Genomic DNA, 11,983 nt, shown 5'->3' with positions numbered 1-11,983 from the left:
ATGACTCACTGATAGAGGGAAAAGTACCAAGGGAGTGGAAGAGAGGAAAGATAGTGCCAATACACAATGGAGGGAGGAGGATTGAGCCACTAAATTATAGGCCGGTGTCGCTAACTAGTGTTGTGGGTAAGATCTGTGAAGTAATGATCAAGGAAAAGTGGGTGAAATATTTGGAAGTGAACGTAGCCAAATAGCCAATTTGTTTTCATAAAAGGAAGGTCATGTGTGACAAATTTACTAAGTCTCTATACAAGAGTAGTAAATTAAGTACAAAACAGAGATGGGTGGGTAGATGCAGTGTATTTGGACGTCAAAAATTTTTTTGATAAAGTTCCACATAAAAGACTATTGTGGAAGATGGAACATATAGGAGGACTGAGAGGGACAATGCTAAAATGGATGAGAGACTACTTAAAGGATAGAGAAATGAGAACTGTGACCAGAGACACATGTTCAAGTTGGAGTAAGGTAACAAGCGGAGTAGCACAGGGATCAGTGTTAGCACCCATTATGTTCCAAATATACATCAATAATATGCAGGAGGGTTTGATTAGTTATATTAATCTGTTTGCTGATGATGAAAAATTGTCAAGATTAATAAAGAGCTATGTTGATTGTGTGGAGCTGCAAAGAGATTTATGGGTGGAGCAGGAAGTAGAAATTGGAATTCAGTGCTAAGAAATGCCATGTGATGGAAATGGGAAAGAGTGAAAGAGGACCCACATGGGACTATAAAAATGGGGGAGGAAGTAATAATGAAGAAAAAGGAGGAGAAAGACCTGGGAGTGGTTTTGCAAGATACTCTGACCCCAGAACGCCATATAAGTGAGATATTTGGCTCAACGTACAGGAAGTTAACAAATATTAGGGTGGCATTTCATTACATGGATAAGACTATGATGAAAAAAATTATAGCCACTATGCTACGTCCCAAGCTGGAATAAGCAACAGTGATGTGGTCTCCGCATATGAAGAAAGACAAAGAAGTTGAAAAGAATTCAGAGGGCAGCTACAAGGATGGTACCGGAGCTGAAAGACCTAACGCACGAAGAGAGGCTGAAGGAAATGGGACTGCTAACTTTGCAAGTTAGAAGAAAAAGAGATCTAATAACGATGTATAAAATAGTTAACCGCATTGAGAAGATAGACAAGCAGAACCTGGTGTTGCTGGAAGATGAAGCTGGACGGACGAGAGGGCACTCAAAAAGATCAGGAAGAGTCAGTGTTTGAGGGACATCAATAAGTACAGTTTTCCACATGGAACTGTGGACATCTGGAATGGTTTAAACGAAGTTGTTACAGCACCAAACGTACATAAATTTAGATAAATGCTGGATAAATATAGATATGGAGACAGGACACTATGAGCCCTGCTCGAACCCTGTACTATACAACTAGCTAAATACACACACACACACACACACACACACACACACACACACATCTCTTGAGGATTGTAGTCAGGTGACACACCCACCCACACATACACAAACAAACTCACCCACCCAGTGGACGGATGGGGGAATGGTGCAAAATGATTTGCTAAGCTCTTCTTTGCTTCCACCACTATCACCACCATCACTAATTCTTTCGTCAGTGTCATAACATTTTCAAACACAACTACTGCCATCGTCAATTTATCGCTTCAAGTAGTAAAACTACACAAAACAAAACTGACATAATAATGGTAATATTGTCACAAAACACGGAAAAAAAATAATTGCCTTAAATGTTTAGAAATTATCAATGAGCAGCAGGGAAGTGTGGGGAGGGAGACAGAGCAGCATTTTCATGTGGAGGAGAAGGAAGAGGAAGAGAAGGAGGAGGAGGAGGAAGAGGAGGAGGAGGAGGAGTAAGGGAAGAAGAAGAAGAAGAAGAAGAAGAAGAAGAGAGAGAGAGAGAGAGAGAGAGAGAGAGAGAGAGAGAGAGAGAGAGAGAGAGAGGCGCACAGCCAAAAGATGTGAATCGTTTTAGTTGATCCCCTTCCCTTGTAAGTTGACCACCGCCCATAATATGGAAGCTTTTACTTGCCGATAAGTTAATCTACCAAAGATTAGAAAGGATGGAAGGTTGAGTGAAAAAAAGGATATGCCCTGGATACATGATTTTTGTGAGTGACTATTAGAAAGACACATTCTTATATGTGATGCTTGTATCACACCTGAGCCACATGGCCCTTTCATGGAAATAGGGATATATATATATATATATATATATATATATATATATATATATATATATATATATATATATATATATATATATATATATATATATATATATATATATATATATATATAAGAGGAGGAGGAATGAAGAGGAGGAAGGAGAATGAGGAGAGGGAAGAGAAGGGTGATGACAACAACAACGAATGCAAAACAAGTGAAATACACACACACACACACACACACACACACCGCGTAGTGTAGTGGTAAGCACGCTTGGCTCACAACCAAGAAGGCCCGGGTCCGAATCCGGGGTTCGAATCCCGGGCGCGGCGAGGCAAATGGGTAACTATGTACGAGTATCTATGTATACCCCCTGTTCACCGAGCGGCAAGTAGGTACGGGATGTAACCCGAGGGGTTGTGACCTCGCTGTCCTGGTGTGTGGTGCGTCAGTGGTCTCAGTCCTACCCGAAAATCGGTCACCATGAGCTCTGAGCTCTTTCCATAGGGAAACGGCTGGCTGGGTGACCAGCAGAGGACCGTAGGTGAATCACACAGACACACACACATTATCTATCAATTTAACGCTGATCACAGGAAGGGACAGGGCACGAACCAGGTGGGGAACGTCAAGTGGGTGGAGCCTTAAGGATTAGTTTTTGAAGGGGTTGAACCAAACACAAGAAAACAAAAGCCTTCCCCTGTTGGGTAGTTCACAGGTGTCGCTAGCAGTAATTAATAGCCCATGAGTGGCAACAAGTTTACAGCTGGTGACTGTACATGCTTTCAGTGATGCTTCTGAAAAAGGTTATGGTAACTATGTATCTATGTATACCTAATTCAGATGAGGAGTTACATGTATCATTTGTTATGTCTAGAACAAACGTTGCTTCTATCAAGCGGGTTAGTTTACCTCGGCTGGAACTACTTGGAGACTTGTTGATTGCTTGTCTCATTTACTTTGTTAAATCTGCCTTGTCTTGAATAAAGTGTAATCCTACTAATTTAGGAGAGTTAAAGAATCGTGAATCCCATGTTAAGTTGCCTATGTTCAACTCGTATCTCATCCCTTATTTATTTACCAATTTCTTTCAAATTCATTCAAAAGTATTTTAATCAGGAAGGATAGGAAAACAATGTCTGCAATCATTTTTTTTTTCTTGTACAATAGTAAGAAATTTTTTTTTTGTTTGATGAAAAAGTAAAAAAAATAATAAAATTGACTCAAATATTTGTCAAAAATCAAAATCAACTCCACACAAAAATTTCGATAGCAGACATTGTTGGTCTCTCATAGTTTCATAAGCTGCAATAGCCCATATATGTGTAACAGGGATAACAACGGAGATAATTTTTATATGCCAAAATCCGCCATTTTGAAATATCAAGCGATAAATTTTAAGTAGTAATTATAATTTACCTATCTCAGCAAGGGACTTGAAATTCACATGATGTATACATCAGGATATGTTAAAAAAAAAAAAAAAAAATCAGACATAGTTCCATTTAGTTACTCCGATTGGTTTTGTACATAGGCCTTAAGTGATTCATGATTTCAGGCATAATTATGGTGGGGGAGGGGCAGGAGGTGAGAAGAATTTTGTTATATTTCGTCATATTTCGAAGTAAAAACCAGTGTTTCACCGTTTTAAATAAATAAAGTATTAAAGCAAAAGATATCTGATGCAGATACATTGATTATTATTTGCTGGATTTACGAAAAAATAATTATATATTTTTACTTTTCGTATATAAATCGAAGAAATGCAGTTAGGCCTAAAAATTTCCTGTTCTCTGATGTACACAGAAAGGTGTAGATTGCTGTAGAAGACTAAAGAAATATGGGTTTATCAGAAAAAAAAAGTATGGGAAAAAAAAGGGAAAAAAAAATCATGCATGTCTCACGGCACGTGAAACAGTGGGATTTCATGACGGAAGACCTCATTTTATAAGGGAAAGTTTTTTTTTTTTTTTTATCAAAACGCTGCATATATCAAAAGAAGTGGGGAAAAATGCAAAAAACTGTAAAAAGAGAAAAAAAGAAAACACTTTTTTCAAGTCCGGATCCTACATCCCCCCTCTCCTTTATAAATGGGAAATGTTTGTTGTCAACAGAATAACTGAAACATAACATTAACATATCTAAGTAATTGGTTCCATTTCGCTGGTACAGATTACCCTGCTGATCTGATAACCCGAGATGTTCTGGCTGATCCACTAATTTCAAATGACATATGGACCAGAGTTTCCAAATAGTTATCTAAATCCTCATGTTTCTGTGCTGGATGATGGACACATTTTTACTCTTCCCAATGAAGAATGTAAGGGAGAAGGAGCAGCTGTGACTGTTAATGAAAAATCCCATCTGTATTTGAGCTTAGTAGATATAGTGATTCCACTAAGGTTATGAATATTGTTGCCTGGGTAAGGAGAATAATTTTTAATTGTAAGCCTAGTGGCACTAAGCATTCTGGCCCTCTCATTTATGAGGAATTGAGAAAGGCAAAGGACAACATTTTGATCTGTGTTCAGAAAGGAGGTTATGAGAAGGAAAGAAATACCTTGTCACAAAGAAAACCTCTTCCAAGAAATTCTTGCCTGAGAAAACTTAACCCCTTTTTAGATTCTAATGGGTTATTGAGAATCAAAGGTAGATTACAGTATTCTGACCTGAGTTATGATAGCAAGCACCGCATTATAATTCCTAATTGTCATGTGACCAAACTCATTGTGCAGTTTCAACATAAACTTTTGAAACATGCTAGTGTTCATACTCTTATATCAACTATCATAAACTCTTACTGGATTGTTGGATTAAGATAAGTGGCTAAAAGAATTTGTAAAGAATGTGTTGCTTGCAAGAGATTTGATTCTAGACCATGTAGTCAGCCAGCTCCTTTGCCAGAATTGAGGGTTAAATCTACTTTCCCCTTTGCCATAACTGGATTGGATTATGCAGGCCCTTTGTTTACAGTTGATCAACTATCTAGGAAATTGTATATATATTGTTGTTTACTTGTACTGTCACAAGATATGTTCATTTGGAGTTAACAGACTCACTTTAAGTACCTGATTGTAATTTGGCCATACATAGATTTTCTGCCAGGCGTGGACTCCCATTTGTGATGTATTCAGATAATGTCAAAACCTTTATAAGTATTGCCAATATGCTTCAGCAATATTTTAATATGATGTAACGCCCGGGTATTATTGTTGTTTAGTCTAAGTTGCCTTTATTTCTTTCTGTGGGATTGAGTGTGTGACGTGCGTGTGTGTGTGTCAGCTGTGCCTGGTGTCTGGCAGTGGTGCATGGATGGCGGGAGAGAAGTCGCGTGACTGCAGTGACTGGGCAGTGTGTTGTTGGCCCCGCTCTGGATAACTTGTCTTTGCGTGTCCTCCGTGCCGAGTGCCTGTTGCGTGAGCCTGAAGAGTTTGACTGTCCCTGCCTGTGTCTGTAACTGCCTGTAACTAACGGAACTAGTAAAGGAAGAAAGTGTTGCCCACTGTTTGTCTACCCGCTCTGTCTGGCTGTGCGTGAATCACGTGGGACGTGGTACCCTTAGCATCTCTTGTCTAGCCTGCTGGTGTTCCCGAGTGCTGTCCTGACTGTCGGGGAATTGTGGGCGTCTACGGGAGTGCTGAGGTTTGTGCTTTCGTAACAATGGCGTCAGGAGTGGGATGCTAAGTGTGTGCTCGTACAGACCTACGTGACTCGAGTGGAGAAACCATGGCAGACAAGGTGGTAGACAAAATGGCGGGCGAGAGTGGTGCTGCTGACCAGTGTGAGGGACTGAGTGGGTCTAGTCACGACTCTAGTGATGCTGGTGACGAGAAGCCCACCCAGATGGACCTCCTCATGTCCCAACTGGCGAGTATGGCTCAGAAGCAGGAGGAAAGGCACGAGCAAACCGTGGCAACACAAGCTGCCCAAACTGAACGACTGATGGAAGCCCTGCAAAGCAGCCTAGGTTCTCTGAGGGCTGAAACGCAGGCGTATACTGATCGCTCGTGTGAGGCAGTGAAACAGGAGGTAAAAAGTGAACTCCAAGCCTTGCGGGAAGAGGTGGCAGACCTGCGTGAGGGCGCGAGTGTTTGGCGGCAGGGCGCGTGGCCGCCACGTGGCGTCTTGGCGGGAGGTGTACAGCTGCCCGCAACCCCCGCCTGGCCTCCCGTGACTAGCCCAGGACCTGAAGGGAGTGTGGCCTCAGCCCCACCTGCTGTTGGGGGCCTTGGATGGGGCCCTGTGGGGGAAGCAGGTCCTTGGGAAGCACCCGAGATGGCCGTTGGGGGCTGGCCGCCCACCCGGGACAGGAGGGGAAGGCTTAGCCTGCCCCCTACACCGCCGGGCTCACCTCCCCGTGCCGCCTCCCCGCCCCCGAGCCCTAAGGCAGCCCGCTCGTCACCTCGTCACGTGAGACGCAAGCCAGCGGAGTACGATGGTAAGGTCAGCTGGGAGTCTTACGTCGCCCAGTTCGATATGCTGGCCTTGGCCCAGGGCTGGGGGGAGGCAGAGAAGGCCCTGCAACTAGCGACAGCGCTGCGAGGCCCGGCGTTGGAAGTGCTGGGTCATCTCCCTGCCAGCCAGCGCACCTCATACGCAGCAGTGTCCGAAACTTTGCGGCGACGTTTCGGACACCGTCATCAGGCGGAGGTATACCGCGCCCAGCTTAAGAAGAGGACGCGAGAGAAGGACGAAACCCTTTCCCAGCTGGCGCAGGACGTAGAAGGGCTGGTGAGGAGGGCGTATCCAAGCGCGGCCGAGGACATGGTCGTTGTTCTGGCGCGCGACGCGTTCGTAGACGCCCTCCAGGACCACCAGCTCCAAATCTATGTGAAGCAGGCACACCCAGCTGACGTGCAGGTGGCGTTGGCACGGGCTATGGAGTTTGAGGCCTTCCTACAGACGACGACCAGCCTCTCTTCTCTTGCCCAGCCTCGCGGTGAGGTACGGGGCCGGAAGGCGAAGGTGGAGCACAAGGCGGCGTCACGGGAGGCGAACCCGTCCGAGTTCGCCGGCCGCTGTTGGGGCTGCAGTGAGAGAGGCCATAGACGCAGCCAATGTCCGAGGGGACGAAGGACGCGCTCCCTCGATCGGCCTAACTCCAAAGCCTTCCAGACGTGCTGCGCCGCATGCGGCAAATCGGGCCACCGCTCCAGCGCCTCCCCCAAGCCCAAGGAGGTTGCTGAGGCGGAAAACAGCAGCGGGCTGGAGGAGGGGGCGACCTCACAGCCTGCCAAGGTGCCAATGCCCCGTGTTGTGTAAAGTGCCACCTCACCGTCAGCGCAGTGCAGGTACGAGGTGCGGTTGATGGAAGGCCTTGCTGCATGACCATTGACAGCGGGGCTGAGCGCACCATCGTGCAGCGGAGGCTGGTAAGTGCTGAGTGGCTCCCGTGCACCGTGGACAGGCTGTGTGGAGTAACGGGGGACTGCATGCCGTTGCAAGGCCCAGTAGACGTTCGAATAAGTGTCGGCAGCGCGGAGGTGAACCTGCCCGTGTATGTTGCCGAGCTGGAGGAAGAGTGTCTGCTGGGTTACGACTACCTGAAGAAGACCAGGGCCTGCGTAGACTTTGGACGGAAGGTGATAAAGGTATGTGGATACGATGTGCCTTTCCTTCCGGAGGTCGGCCGGTCGGAGGTAGTGACGACACAGCGGATGCAGTTGGCCCCGCGCTCTGAGTGTCGAGTACAGTGTCGACTCGCACGGCCGATGCTGAGCACGGAGGGCCTAGTGGAACCAGCCAGCGACTGTCGACTGGCTGACGGAGTGGCAGTCGGAAGGAGCCTCGTGCAAGCGGGGGAGAAGGTAGTCACTGTCTTACTGGCTAACTTCTCCGACGAGGCTCGCAACATACCCGCCGGAACAGCGGTGGGCGAGTGCGTGGAGGTGCAGCGTGCCGAGGCACCGCCGCAGGGTGAGCGGGCGGCCGAGGGAGCCCCGCTGCCGAGCTTCCTGGAGGATCTAGCGACCCGGAGCGCTGTCAATCTGACGGAGGCGCAGACGGAGCTCGTGTGTGACACCCTGGGCCGGTACGCCGATGTGTTCAGCCAGAGCGCCTCGGACTTGGGTCGCACGTCACTGGTGAAACACACGATCAACACTAGCACCCACGCACCGGTCAAGAGCCCACCCCGACGCATCGCACCAGCAAGGCGCGAAGAAATGCAGCGTGCAGTGAACGACCTGGCCACGCAAGGGGTAATCGAGCGATCAGACAGTCCTTGGTCGTCGGCGGTAGTCCTGGTAAAGAAGAAAGATGGAACGCAGCGCTTCTGTGTGGACTACCGGGCCCTGAACGACGTGACGGTGAAGGACTCTTACCCCCTGCCGAGGATAGACGACACGCTGGACGCTCTGGTCGGGGCCTGCTGGTTCAGTACACTTGACCTGAAGTCAGGGTACCACCAGGTGGAGATGGCGGAGGAGGACAAGCCTAAGACGGCCTTCTCTTTCGGGCAGGGCCTGTGGCAGTTTAACGTCATGCCATTTGGCCTCTGCAACGCCCCGGGCTGTTTTGAGCGGCTGATGGAGCGAGTGCTAGACGGCCTGCAGTGGAAAACAGCACTCGTATATCTGGACGACGTGATAGTCTTCGGGAGCACCTTCGAGCAGGAGCTGGGGAGGCTGGAGGAGGTTCTGCAGCGCCTGAGGAAGGCCAATCTCAAGCTTAGCCCCAAGAAGTGCCTCCTCTTCCAGCATGAGGTGCCGTTCCTGGGACATGTCGTCAGCAGTGGTGGCGTGCGCACCGACCCTGGCAAGGTGGCAGCGGTGGCTGACTGGCCCACTCCCTCCAACGTAGCTGAAGTGAGGAGCTACTTGGGCCTCTGCACGTATTACCGCCGTTTCGTGCCCAACTTTGCCACCTTAGCTGCTCCTCTTAACCGTCTCACCAAGAAGGGGGCGAGCTTCCGCTGGGATGAGGCATGTCAGGCGGCCTTTGACAGCTTGAAGGCGGCGCTTGTGGAGGCGCCCGTCTTGCCTTACCCTGACCCGAAGCTGCCCTACCTGCTTGACACCGACGCCAGTGCCGAGGGCGTCGGGGCTGTGCTGTCGCAGGTAAAGGACGGCAAGGAACACGTAGTGGCTTACTACAGCTGCAAGTTTAGTAAACCAGAGCGCAACTACTGTGTAACCAGGAAAGAGTTGTTGGCCGTAGTGAAAGCGTTCGAACACTTCCACCCCTACCTGTACGGCGCCGAGTTTACCGTCCGTACTGACCATGCCGCCCTGAAGTGGTTAAAGACGCTTAAGGGGCCGGAGGGACAGTTGGCGAGGTGGTTGGGGCGCATGGAGCAGTATAACTACCGGATCGTTCACCGCCCAGGACGCGTGCACAACAATGCTGACGCCCTGAGCCGACGCCCGTGTGAGGCTAGTTGCTCACACTGCACCGCCAGGGAGCCCAGCCCATGTGAGGCCTCCTCACCTGGCGCTCCTGGGGTGTTGGACACAGTGTGCCGCCGTTTACGTGTGCCTGCCAACACCGCCGAGTGCAATGAGCGGTGGCGTGTGGCGCAGCGCAGTGACCCCGATCTAGCCCCCGTCGTGCGTTGGCTAGAAGCCAGCGACGAGCGCCCCAGCTGGCAGGTAGTGGCGGCTGAAAGCCCCGCCGCTAAGTGTTTGGTAAGCCAGTGGGAGACGCTATCAATTGACGAGAGCGGGGTGTTAGTGAAAAGGTGGGAGGCGGTAGGCGGGATGGGCAGAGACGCCTGGCTTGTGGTAGTGCCTCGTACTATGCGGCCGGAACTATTGAAGGAAGTGCACGCGGGTGTGACGAGTGGCCACGTAGGCGAAAAGCGTACCCTTCAACGCCTCCGCCAGCGGTTCTATTGGGGAGGAATGCGCAGTGACGTGACGGAATGGTGCCGGGCCTGTGACGTGTGCAGTGCTAAAAAGGGCCCAGCGCACCGTAACCGGGCCCCACTGCAGTTGTACAATGTAGGGGCACCGATGGAGCGGGTGGCAGTGGACATTGCCGGCCCGTTTCCCCTCACTCCCCGCGGGAACCGGTACATTTGTGTAGCCATGGATTATTTCACTAAGTGGCCAGAGGCGTATGCTATCCCCAATCATGAGGCAGAGACTGTGGCGAGTGTACTAGTCGACCAGTTCTTCTCTAGGTTTGGCGTGCCCGTCGAGCTGCACTCCGATCAGGGCCGTGAATTTGAGTCTCGTGTATTCAGCGAGTGCTGTGACTTGATGGGGATTTATAAGACGCGTACCACCCCGCTCCACCCACAGTCCGACGGCATGGTTGAACGTTTCAATAGGACGCTAGTTCAACAGTTGGCCAAGTATTGTGGGGCGGGGCAGGAGGACTGGGACGTCAAGCTGCCGGCGATGCTGATGGCATACCGTTCCGCCGTCCATGAAGCCACCGATCACTCGCCCTCCCAGCTGATGTTTGGCCGGGAGCTCCGCCTTCCTATTGACCTGGCCACGGGGCGCCCTCCTGATGTTGACCTCCCCACAGTCACCTCTGGGTTCGCAGCCGCCCTGCAGGAGCGGTTCGCGGAGGTACACCACCGGGTGAGAGGCAAGTTGAGGGCAGCGAGTCAGGCCATGAAAGGTCTTTACGACCGGCGAGTGAGGGAGGCGAGTTACGCGGTAGGCGAGAAAGTGTGGCTGCATAATCCTCGCCGCCGGCGTGGCCTCTCTCCGAAACTCCAGAGCCCCTGGGAGGGGCCTTACACTGTCATCGCCGTGATCTCGGGGGTGACGTACAAAATCCAGCGTGGACGCCGTCGCCCTTCCATTGTGCATGTGGACCGTCTGTGGCGCTATCACGGTCCTGGGCACTACACTTGGGGCTTCGGGGGAGGTGGCGGCGATGATGCCGATTCTGCTGCCGAGGAAATCGACGAGTCCCCGGAGACAGCTGTCACCACCCCCAGCGAGCCAGAGGAGGCCGAGGCTGAGGAGTCAGGGGTGGGCGACGGCCGCGACTCAGAGCCAGCAGAGGAACCTCAGCCCACTCGGCCGCGCAGGGACAGACGCCGCCCACGGCGTTATGATGATTTTGTGTTGATTGACTCTGAGGGAGAGATATAAGGAGAGGCAAGGTCGGGTCGACCTTTTTGTAAAGGAGGGGGTGATGTAACGCCCGGGTATTATTGTTGTTTAGTCTAAGTTGCCTTTATTTCTTTCTGTGGGATTGAGTGTGTGACGTGCGTGTGTGTGTGTCAGCTGTGCCTGGTGTCTGGCAGTGGTGCATGGATGGCGGGAGAGAAGTCGCGTGACTGCAGTGACTGGGCAGTGTGTTGTTGGCCCCGCTCTGGATAACTTGTCTTTGCGTGTCCTCCGTGCCGAGTGCCTGTTGCGTGAGCCTGAAGAGTTTGACTGTCCCTGCCTGTGTCTGTAACTGCCTGTAACTAACGGAACTAGTAAAGGAAGAAAGTGTTGCCCACTGTTTGTCTACCCGCTCTGTCTGGCTGTGCGTGAATCACGTGGGACGTGGTACCCTTAGCATCTCTTGTCTAGCCTGCTGGTGTTCCCGAGTGCTGTCCTGACTGTCGGGGAATTGTGGGCGTCTACGGGAGTGCTGAGGTTTGTGCTTTCGTAACAATATTGAGCCCTGAGTGGAAGTTCATTGATCCCAGATCCCCCTTGTGGGGAGGCTGGTGGGAGCGGTTTGTGAGGCCAGTGAAATCTGCTCTAAGGAAGTCTCTTGGCACTGAATGTCTGACTAAATGCAAACTTGAAACAACTTTGATTGAAGTAGATAGAGGCTTGTATCAATTCAAGACCTCTTACTTTTGTAAATGAGGAACCTGATGTGAGTGACCCTTTGACTCCCTCACACTTTCTGATTGG

General features: G+C 50.2%; 1 protein-coding gene across 1 annotated transcript; it reads left to right on the top strand.

Annotated features, from left to right (window-relative positions):
- Positions 1 to 5,894: 5,894 nt before the first annotated feature.
- On the top strand, positions 5,895 to 11,581 carry LOC135096485 (uncharacterized). Its single transcript, XM_063997994.1, has 2 exons — positions 5,895 to 7,200; positions 7,356 to 11,581. The coding sequence occupies exons 1-2, from the start codon at positions 5,895 to 5,897 to the stop codon at positions 11,219 to 11,221; spliced, it is 5,172 nt and encodes a 1,723-aa protein (XP_063854064.1). The 3' UTR covers positions 11,222 to 11,581.
- Positions 11,582 to 11,983: the final 402 nt, after the last annotated feature.

Source organism: Scylla paramamosain, chromosome 3, assembly GCF_035594125.1.
Source record: "Scylla paramamosain isolate STU-SP2022 chromosome 3, ASM3559412v1, whole genome shotgun sequence".
NCBI classification, from domain to species: domain Eukaryota; kingdom Metazoa; phylum Arthropoda; class Malacostraca; order Decapoda; family Portunidae; genus Scylla; species Scylla paramamosain.
Note: the sequence above shows the minus strand (reverse complement) of the source record. Positions and strands in the feature narration are given on the sequence as shown.

Excerpts from the sequence above, each read along its gene's own strand:
- LOC135096485 (XM_063997994.1), top strand. The coding sequence starts at position 5,895 with ATGGCAGACAAGGTGGTAGACAAAATGGCGGGCGAGAGTGGTGCTGCT. Across the intron at positions 7,201-7,355 it reads CGGCCGCTGTTGGGGCTGCA|GCGGAAAACAGCAGCGGGCT; the intron begins GTGAGAGAGGCC and ends GAGGTTGCTGAG.